At 43.3% G+C, this 11334-nt stretch overlaps 1 protein-coding gene across 1 annotated transcript; it reads right to left on the reverse strand.

Moving 5' to 3' along the window:
* Nucleotides 1-792: 792 nt before the first annotated feature.
* LOC116758295 (basic salivary proline-rich protein 1-like) lies at nucleotides 793-2967 on the reverse strand. The gene is made up of 3 exons (XM_032641132.1): nucleotides 2834-2967; nucleotides 1332-1975; nucleotides 793-1241 (listed from the first exon to the last, which is right to left on the reverse strand). The coding sequence occupies exons 1-3, from the start codon at nucleotides 2965-2967 to the stop codon at nucleotides 793-795; spliced, it is 1227 nt and encodes a 408-aa protein (XP_032497023.1).
* Between the last annotated feature and the right edge of the window lie 8367 nt (nucleotides 2968-11334).

Here is an 11334-nt window from a genome sequence, read left to right on the forward strand (position 1 = left end):
GATAAACAATAAACAATATTAGAATGAAAATAATTTGAAACATAATCTGAGTTTTGGAAACAGTCTACCATACAGCACATTATAAAGCAAATGATTCTGTGAACCACTATGTGACATAATCTTTTAGAGCACTTTTAAAAATATTTTAGATTATGAAATATAAGGTGTTCACAGAAATCTATAAAGCATATATGTACACTTCAACAAATAACTATAGAGTGAGCAGAAGTGGAGCCACTACCCAGGTCAAGAAATGCAACATTGCCAGGCACCTGGCTGCCTGACTTGTGCTCTTTTGCCCAGATTACAGCCCCTTCTGCCTCCTGGACTGACCTTATCCTAACTATTCACATAGTAATTTTGGTAAACATTATAAAATTAAAACTCTGTCCATTTTTGAAAACATTATATAACCTTGAAGAAACACAATTGTATTTATGTTCTTTAGTGTATTTTTGGTGTAGTTTTTCATCACTTACGCCCTTGCATGCAGCTGGACTTTTCTGTTTCAGTGCTGTAATATATTCAACCATATAATCGTGTTGGGCCGGGGCCTGTGAGAAGGGGGTCTGTCGCGCTTCTCGGGCGTGCTCCCTCTTTCGGGAGCCTGATGGATAGCCTGGGGGCGGCAGAGGTTGTGTCCCCGGCTGTGGCCGCGAACGCTCCTGTGGGCCGTGTTCTTACCCATACCGCAGACCCCCCGCCCACCCCCCGCCCAGTCGTGGACTTGGCGGCTCGTGGAGCGCCTCCGTGGGCCCAAAGGGGAGAGTCGTCGGTGAGTCACTCACTTCTCTAGCTGTCCGAGAGGGGGCCTTGGGGTACCGGACCCCCAGCCGCTGCCCCTCTCAAGCGTGCAGTGGTCACGGTGGCGACTGCCAGACCACGTGGGCAGAGCCCCTCGCCTTCGCGGGAGGGCTTGCGCCGGCCCTGCGGTGGGGCCGAGCACCGCTCTTTGCCTACCGCGGGATGCCCCCAGCCCCGCTCTGAGTCGGGGGAGGGTCCCGCCAGGCCTGCGTCCGGCGCGGGGCCGCGGGTATTCGTGTGCGTGCGCGTGCGGTGATCCCGGTGGCGGGCCCAAGGGGGCGTGGACGCCCGGATGTCCCGCCTCCCCAGTCCCGCAGCCGCGAGGAGCCCGTCGCGTCGACCCTCTCCGCGAGTCGCAGCCGGTGGCGGTGTGCGGGTACTGTGCGGGTCGCCTCGCTCGGGAGCGTTTCCCTGGGGCGCGAGCCTCGGGGGTCGGACTTAGATGAAGGCGGATCTGGCGAGGACGGAGAGGTTGAGTTTGGGCGGGACGGGGTTCCCTCCGTGTCACGTGGGGGGAACCGTCGCACACGGGCCCCGGCGGCGGGGCCGGGGCGTGGGGAGACCCCAGGGTGGCTGGGGCCGGCCGGCGTCCCGGGCGTCGTGGGACCGCACTCGTGTGTGTGGCGGTGGGGCCCCGCGCTTGTTTCCCTGGTGGCCCGGTCGTGCCTCGGCCCTTCCTGTCCCTGGGCGGGCGCCCCGCGCCCCTGCCCCGCAGCCCTCGCCGTGTGTGCGTGCCGCCACCTCTCCGTCGCCGCCGGCCCTCACCCGCCCCCACCCCTCCGCGCCCCCTTCCCTGTCTGGGACCGAGCCGGCCTCGCCCACGTGAGGGTGTCGCCCCCCCGGCCGCCTCGGCTGACGGCGTCCCCGGGTGGAGTGCTCACGGTTCCCGAGGCGGGGGAGTCGGGCCCGGCGGAGGTGTGAGTGGGGCCCGTGGGGCGGCCGGTGTGCGCGCGGGAGAGTGTTGTCGCTGGCCGGCCGCGGCTCGTGGGTGTTGGCGGTGGTGGTCCTGAGTCCCGCGAGGGGGGCCCCTGGAGGGGGGGCCCGAGGAGAACAGTTTGCGTCCTGGGTGCCGCGGGACAGCCCCTGCGCTGGAGGCCTCTGGCGGTGAGAACCCGTGTGGAGCCCTGGCGGCCGAATCGCGTCCTGGCCCTTAGGATGGCCCCCGGGTCCCCTTGCGTCGGCGCAAAAAAAAAAAAAACTAATATATGATTACTATCTAATGCCAGACACTGTGCAATGCACTCTGCATAGAAGAATTTATGCCTTATCTTCATAGTGACCCTATAAGGGAAATCCTATGAATCCTGTTTCTCATATGAGGAAACCGCATCAAGGAGATATTAAGAAACTTGCTCAAGGTGACAGAGCTAGTAAGTAGGGAAGTATTCAAGCAAGAATCTCCAAGATGATTCCTTAAAAGAAGAACAAAGAGGGGTGACTTCTCCTCCACCGAACTGTGATATTTGAGCCGCAATGGACAAATATATCTACGTACAGAATAGAGAGGCCAGACACAGACACATGGATATGTGGGAGTCTGCCTATGATGGAGGTAGTGTACCAAAGCAATGGGCAAGGATGGGCTATTCAATATGTGGTAGTGGCATTGGCACTATTGTGGGGGGTAGAATTGGAGCTTGACCGCATGCCACTTACATAAATAAATTTGAGGTGCATTAAAGATGGATACAACATAGAATTTTAAGAGAAAATATTGCAGAATGTCTTTATGAACTCAGGGTGGAACAATGTCTTAGAGAACCAAAAGCACCATGATGGGAATGTCGGATATATTTAAATGATTCCAAACTAATGACTCTAATGGTTAATTTCACATGTAGACTGGGCTAAGAGATGCCCAGATAGCTGGTAAAGCATTACTTCTGTGTGTTGTGCATGGCTGTTCCGGGAAGAGATTAGCACTTGCATCAGTAGACGGAGTAAAGATCACCTTCACCACTGCAGCTGGGATCACCCAAACCACTGAGAGCCCAAATGCAACAAAAGAGCAGCGGAAGGGTGAATTTACTCTCTGCTTGAGCAGACGCATCCGTCTTCTCTTGCTTTGGGACATCTGACATGGGCACTCCTGGTTCCCAGGCTTTCAAACCCAGACCCAACCATATTCCCCATTCTCCATCTTGCAGACGGCCCATCTGACATATCGTGGGATTCCTCAGCCTCCATAACCAAATGAATGAGTTCCCCTACTAAGATCTATACATACATCTCCTATGGGTTCTATTACTCTGAAGAACCCTGACTAATACAATGACATCAAAAATTCAAAGAAATTACAGTCTAGGAGAAGTTTGTCATCATACATGAAATAGACAATGAATTAGTATTCTGAATATCACATAACTTCTACATAACAAGAACAAAAAATAGTCAAACCAAAAAAAGTAGGCAGAGCTTTAGAATAGGGAACTCAGAAAAGAGGAAATCCAAATGGCCAATAACTACAAGAAGATGTGCAGGATCCTTAGCAATCAGAGAAGCTATTCTCTGCCCATTTTGATTAGGTCTGACAATATAAAAATGTGGGTCAAGATATGGAGAAACCAGAACTCTCCCACGCTGCCAATAGAGGTGGAAATTGGAAGGCAAGCTGGCTTTTCCTAAAAAGTTAAAAGTGAACATAAATACAACCCAGAAATCCTATATACAAAGCTGTTCTCTAAAGCATTGTTTGAAATAACAAAGATTTGGAAATGACCCTATTGTCCTTCGTCAGCAGAGTGAATAAAATAAAATAAATTACACAGCTCTAGTTGACTTTGTTGAACTGACTAGGAACTATAGATAGGACAGTATTTAGATCTTGTTAACTGAGGCACTGCCCACTCATTATTACATTCATCCCTCCAAAATCCCTGCACTTAAATTCTCCCAACTCCATGGTTCCCAAACTTCCAGACACACAAGTGGACTCACGGGGTAGCTTAAATTTTCAGGGGAAATACAGCAGTGCTTAATGTTTCTTGGAAATTGGACAAAGTAGTAGTTTAAAGTAGTTCACAGTTTCAATATTAGATCATGCTACATTCCTTTAGATGTCATCAAACTTTGCAAAACTGGGTTTCCCACAGGTTTTGTGATAAAAAAGCAAGTACTGTGTGAAAATCAGTGTGGATTGATCTTCCCCAAAATCCAGAAGTTGTGCAGTGTCCACCAGGAGCACACATACATTCCATTAGTAAGAAATTGTGATTATTTAAGGATGAAATAAATTATTTTTCTTTCAATTTATGTGTTTTCTTTTTTCAAATAGCTCCTAAGTTGTTAGGACATAATTATGAAGTTGATTTGGACCTAGCTACTTAAAAAACAGGACTGTTGGACATTTCTTTTGGATTAGAGGCACTGCAAAAAAAAATTACCAAAACCCAGGGGACCAGAAACAAGAGAGTTTTAGAACCTCTTTGTAGAGGTAAAAAAATGGGCTCAGAGAAGTTAACTAACCTGTCCAAAGTGATAAAACTGGGATTTGAATCAATATGTATTGATATGTATCTGATTCCAAAGTCTGTGTTCTTTCTACCACCCTATATTGCCTCCTGCCTGTCAGACAACAAACCATCTCTATCAGTACAAACAGAGGGTCAGACTTGGTCACTGCCCCATCAAAGGATTCGGAAATGTAGTCAAGTCTTCTGTGGGGGCTACGGTAACCCTTCCAGCATGATATTACCCACCCCAAATATCTATAATCCTCCAGTAACCTCCATTCTGCCTCCCCAACTGATGTTCTCTGTCTGGCTCATAACATACACCAAACTCAGGTCCCTAAGGACAAAGACCACCCCTTACACAAAATAACTCGGCTTATAATATATAGAGACATGATGTCAATTCAGGCCAGTCTGTGATGAAGGCTAGACATGGGATGTGGGAAATTCAGTAATGAAGAGGACCCCATGAAAGGAGAACTGGTGGGGTTTCCTAATAACCAAGGGGAATCTTTCTGACTGTACACTTTGGGAAATTCTCAGACTTAGAATGACTGGAATAAGACGTGATGTTAGAATTACTTCTAAAGGATGTAGTGAACATTACAGAAGTCTTTCCTTCACCATAAATGAATTCAGCTTCTTCAAAACAAAAAAGTAGGCAAAAGAAAATCCTGATAGCAAAATTATTGAATTTGTTACCTAATGTCACACACAAAGAACAGTGGCTACATGTCTAATTTAATCATGATTTACATCAAGAGAAAAAAAGGCCAAAAATAATCAAATGCAAATGATAAAAAAAACACCAGCTATTATACTGAAGGGAAGATGGGGACTTTTCACATGCATTACTATATCCCTCAAGGCCTTCTCCTCTGTAGGTGCTTAACGATTATGAGTGGGTTTGAATTGAACCAAATTATTGGACACCAAACTAAATACCGCAGTGAATTTGAAAATACTACCATGAGCTAAAACAAAACTCTCTAACCAAGACTTTTCTGTTTTTCTAAACCAACCACCATTAACAGATGAATTTTATGGTATGTAAATTAAACCCCAATAAAGCTGTTTTTTATAAAAACGCTATTAATATCTTCGAGGCTCTCTTAAAAATTGCACAGATGATAGTTTAAAATTCTCTCTTTATCTTGTAAAAATTTACTTATTTTCCATTCACATTTCTTTTCATAGTTTTTAATTTCTCCAAGATACATAAGTGACACATGTATTCATAAGCATGCTTACAAAAAATCCAATAACGCAGGAGAATTGAGAAGGCAGTTTGACTAAATAATTAGAAGCATAGGTTTCGGTGACAGACTGGATTTAAAACTTGGCTCTACCACTTACTAACATGTTACTTAAAACCTTTGTGCCTCACTTTGCTCATCTATAAAATGGAGATGATGATAATAATAATTTCATGAGTGCTTACCACGTGTCAAGGGCTTATCTAATAAGCTTTTTAAAATATATATTTATTTATTTATTTATTTATTTATTTACTTACTTATTTGGCTGCACCAGGTCTTAGCTGCGGCATGCGGGATCTAGTTCCCCGACAAGGGATGGAACGCAGCTCCCTGCATTGGGAGCGCAGAGTCTTAACCACTGGACCACCGGGGAAGACCCTGTTCTAATGAGCTAACGTGTATACCTCAATTAACCCTCATGGCAACCCCATTACTTAGGTACCACTTTTATTTACATTTTGCAGATGAAAAAACTGAGGCACAGAGCATTTAAATAACTTGTTTAAAGCTCACAGTCACACAGCTAGTCTGTAAGGTGAGATATGAACTCTGAAATGTCTGTAGACTAGAAGAGCCTACACTCTTAACCACTGGTATCTTCCTCCTGGGGTAGTAATGAGTACATGAAGTGAAACAGGTAAAGCTTTAGGAGAGGGTCTGCCACATGCAATAAATGTTAGCTTTTATTACCTGTTATAAAGTGAAAATCTCCCTTTATCTGTATTCCACTGCCCTCCCCTCCTCAAAAGAAATCACTATTACACATATTTTATATTTAAATATATATTTATTTATGTAAATGGAATAATACTAAACATTTTGTTTAGCTATTTGCTTTTAACTTACCTATATGTCTCTGGATACTTGAAACATTTACATGAGAGTGCACAAGGATCATTTAATTTAGGATAAAGATGATGGTTTAATTCAGTGGAGAAGATGAATGTGAGAAATGACAAGATAAGAAAAAGGGCTTTAAGTTTCCAGGGCAACAAATTGTGGAGGAACTAATAGAAGATCTAGTGAGTAAAGTTTGTTAAATATATTCTTCTAGTGCTGTCTCCGAGCTCATAGGTGTCTAGAGTTGACCTGGGTGATTAACTTCTGTCCTTCCTGGTAGACAGGGGAGGGGGGATAACTTTATAAATTTATGCCCTTCTTTTAGGCAAATAGGGAAAGGGCAGAGAGCTTTTCTTATCTCTGTTTTTTCTCACTTGCCTTCAGCTCAAAACAAGCCTTATGCCAAAGTGGCATATTTTGGGGTGGCATATTCTGCTCCCCTTTCACTGTTGATGACAGGGAAAAAATTCATGCCTAGCTCACTGTAGACTGCTGCTGTACTCTAGCTTCCCAGGGGGTGACTCTGAAAGACAGGAATGAGGGATGATCATTCCAGTAAGCAGAACATTGAGCAGTACATTTGGTATTGATGCTGCTGATGATAAGCAGTCATCAACTCAGCCTGGAGGGGGAAGTGATCGTAAGTAAGAATATACATAAATTCCTGGGAAATCACAAGTCACTTGACTGGTTCATCAAGGGTCTGGAACAAACAAGATAGAAATATTATAAGACCAAGGACAAGGAGGTCTGGGAAAGTAACGCCTGAATGAACTTACACAAGTAAGCACAAAATGTGTGGATCTTTGTGTCTTATTCACATCAATGCCTGAAGGAGAACATCTACCTAGGAGGAAGCACTGAACACCTGTGTGGATGTAACCATGCATATAATGGAGGTCAGCCTGCCTCTCTCCTCAGTTACCCCATGAACATAATGGGCCTATGAACAACATGGCATAGTAATGGACATGGAAGGTATTCATGAGCCCAACTATAGTTCACCTAGCTGCTGCCACTGCTACTACAGACTTGACTTGTCAGTATTAAGGACTGAATCTGAGCCCTCAATATGGTACCATTCCTCAAGGGGGCCAACCGGTTACGTGAGACAATATATCTGATTAAATCAGATATTGCAGGTATGAGTTTGCCTTCATTACCCTCAGTGCATCAGCCAGCAACACCAGGCTGTGCTAAATATTCCTCCTCCATATTCCTCAATATCTCAGCAAAACCTTATCACTAACCATACTGCATTCTAATTTTCTGTGTATATTTCAACCAAGCTGCCAATTTCTTGATGGCAGAGTCTAGGTGTTATTTTTCATGAGTTTCCTAGCCCTATTACAGGGCCAGACCATACACCACATGCTTTATAAATATTTGGTAAGTAAACGAATATGTTAAAAAAACTCATGCAGACACCCAAATGAGGGGTACTAAGAGCTATAACTGGGGCAGTGGCAGTGGGTTTAGAGAATCCTCTGTCCTTTGTCCATTAGTGCATGCATGCCCCTGTCAGAGTCACCACAGCAAGATTAGATAGTCTAAATGTAAAATAGATAGTTAGTGGGAAGCAGCTGCATAGCACAGAGAGATCAGCTCGGTGCTTTGTGACCACCTAGAGGGGTGGGATAGGGAGGGTGGGAGGGAGATGCAAGAGACAGAGGATATGGGGATATATGTATACATATAGCTGATTCACTTTGTTATACAGCAGAAACCAACACAATATTGTAAAGCAATTATACTCCAATAAATATGTTAAAAAAAAAAAAAAAGACTAGGTAGCCTTTCAAAACCATACTAGGATCAGGGTAGAAGGAGAATCAGACCAGACAGTAATTTGGTTGGTGAAACTATTTTATTATTTATTCATTATTAATCACCATGATTATCAAAATGACACAAAAGCCTACTATTAAAAATCTGTCATGGGTCTGATACTATACACAGAAAATCCTAAAGATGCCACCAGAAAACTACTATAGCTAATCAATGAATTTGGTAAAGTAGCAGGATGCAAAACTAATACACAGAAATCTCTTGCATTCCTATACACTAACAATGAAAAATCAGAAAGACAAATTAAGGAAACACTCCCATTTACCACTGCAGCAAAAAGAATAAAATACCTAGGAATAAACCTACCTAAGGAGGCAAAAGACCTGTATGCAGAAAACTATGACACTGATGAAAGAAATCAAAGATGATACAAACAGATGGAAAGATATATCATGTTCTTGGATAGGAAGAATCAACACTGTGAAAATGACTATACTACCCAAAGCAATCTACAGATTCAATGCAATCCCTATTAATTTACCAATGGCATTTTTCACAGAACTAGAACAAAAAATTTCACAATTTGTATGGAAACACAAAAGACCCCAAATAGCTAAAGCAATCTTGAGAAAGAAAAATGGAGCTGGAGGAATCAGGCTCCCTGACTTCAGAATAAACTACAAAGCTACAGTAATCAAGACAGAATGGTACTGGCACAAAAACAGAAATAAGATCAATGGAACAGGATAGAAAGCCCAGAGATAAACCCATGCACATATGGTCCCCTTATCTTTGACAAAGGAGGCAAGAATATACAATGGAAAAAGACAGCCTCTTCAATAAGTGTTGCTGGGAAAACTGGACAGCTATATGTACAAGAATGAAATTAGAACACTCCCTAACACCATACACAAAAATAAACTCAAAATGGATTAAAGACCTAAATGTAAGGCCAGACACTATAAAACTCTTAGAGGAAAATATAGGCAGAACACTCTATGACAAATCACAGCAAGTTCCTTTTTGACCCACTTCCTAGAGTAATGGAAATAAAATAAAAAATAAAAAAATTGGACCCAATGAAACTTAAAAGCTTTTGCACAGCAAAAGAAACCATAAACAAGGGCCTTCCCTGGTGGCACAGTAGTTAGGAATCCGCCTGCCAATTCAGGGGACACAGGTTCGAGACCTGGGTCAGGAGGATCCCACGTGCCGTGGAGCAACTGAGCCCGTGAGCCACAGCTGCTGAGCCTGCGCTCTAGAGCCCATGAAACACAACTGCTGAAGCCCATGAGCCACGACTACTAAAGCCCATGTGCCTGGAGCCTGAGCTCCGCAACAAGGGAAGCCACCACAATCAGAAGCCTGAGCACCGCAACGGGGAGTGGCCCCCGCTCGCCGCGACTGGAGAGGGCCCGTGCGCAGCAGCGAAGACCCAACACAGCCAAAAATAAATAAATAAATTTATTAAAAAAAAAAAAAAAGAAAGAAACCATAAACAAGACAAAAAGACAACCCTCAGAATGGGAGAAAATATTTGCAAATGAAGCAACTGATAAAGGATTAATCTCCAAAATATAGAATCAGCTCATGCAGCTCAATATCAAAAAAAACAAACAACCCAATCCAAAAATCGGCAGAAGACCTAAACAGACATTTCTCCAAAGAAGATATACAGATTGCCAACAAACACATGAAAAGATGCTCAACATCACTAATCATTAGAGAAATGCAAATCAAAACCACAATGAGGTATCACCTCACACCGGTCATAATGGCCATCATCAAAAAATCTACAAACAATAAATGCTGGAGAGGGTGTGGAGAAAAGGGAACCCTCTTGCACTGTTGATGGGAATGTAAATTGATACAGCCACTATGGAGAACAGTATGGAGGGTCCTTAAAAAACTAAAAATAAAACTACCATATGACCCAGCAATCCCACTACTGCCCATATACCCTGAGAAAACCATAATTCAAAAAGTTACACATACCACAATGTTCATTGCAGCATTATTTACAATAGCCAAGATATGGAAGCAACCTAAGTGTGCATCAACAGATGAATGGATAAAGATGTGGCACATATATACAGTGGAATATTAGCCATAAAAAGGAACGAAACTGAGTTATTTGTAGTGAGGTGGTTGGACCTAGTATCTGTCATACAGAGTGAAGTAAGTCAGAAAGAGAAAAATACCGTATGCTAATACACATATATGGAATCTAAAACAATGGTACTGATAAACCTAGTGGCAAGGCAGGAATAAGGACGCAGACATAGAGAACGGACTTGAGGACACAGGGCCGGAAGGCGAAGCTGGGATGAAGTGAGAGCATGGCATCGACATATATACACTACCAAATGTAAAGTGGATAGCTAGAGGGAAGCTGCTGCCTAGCACAGGGAGATCAGCTGGATGCTTTGTGATGACCTAGAGGGGTGGGATAGGGAGGGTGTGAGGGGGGCTCAAGAGGGAGGGGATATGGGGATATATGTATACATATAGCTGATTCACTTTGTTGTACAGCAGAAACTAACACAACATTGTAAAGCAATTATACTCCAGTAAAGATATAAAAATAAAAAAATCTGTCATATGTTTCTATAGCACTAGCACCTAGCAGAGTGCCTGGCATGAGACAAACACTCTATATATGTCTGTAGAATGAATGACTCAACGTCCAAATTAATGAATGAAAGGCAGCATGGAATATTGAAAGTACTATGGGCTTCACAGACAGGTGGACCTGGATTTTATTCCCAGCTCTACCATTTAATATCCATGTAACTTTGAAGCTAAAATATAAATAATAATACCTTCTGAATTACTTGGTTGAAAGCATCAGAAAACCATCCCAAACAATCACAATAAAAAACAAACAAACAAATACACGGGGAATTTCATTGGCTTGCATAATTGGGAAATTCAAGTAGTGGAAATCTCTTCAGCTCTGTTTGCACCCAAGGAATCAAATGATATGACTGAAAATCTGAAGACTAACCTCTGCTTAGTTTTATTCTCAGACAACTTTTCTCCACGTGGTAGCAAGATGGCTGCTAGATGCTCCAAGCTTCCATGGTTTATATAGCTCATGTTCCAAAAAAAGAACAACAACAGAAATGTTCCCTTTCTCAGCAGTTGTCTGCATCAAACCCAGAAAAGGTTCTCACTGGTACTTCTGGGAT

This window comes from Phocoena sinus, chromosome 8, assembly GCF_008692025.1.
Source record: "Phocoena sinus isolate mPhoSin1 chromosome 8, mPhoSin1.pri, whole genome shotgun sequence".
Taxonomy (NCBI): Eukaryota; Metazoa; Chordata; class Mammalia; order Artiodactyla; family Phocoenidae; genus Phocoena; species Phocoena sinus.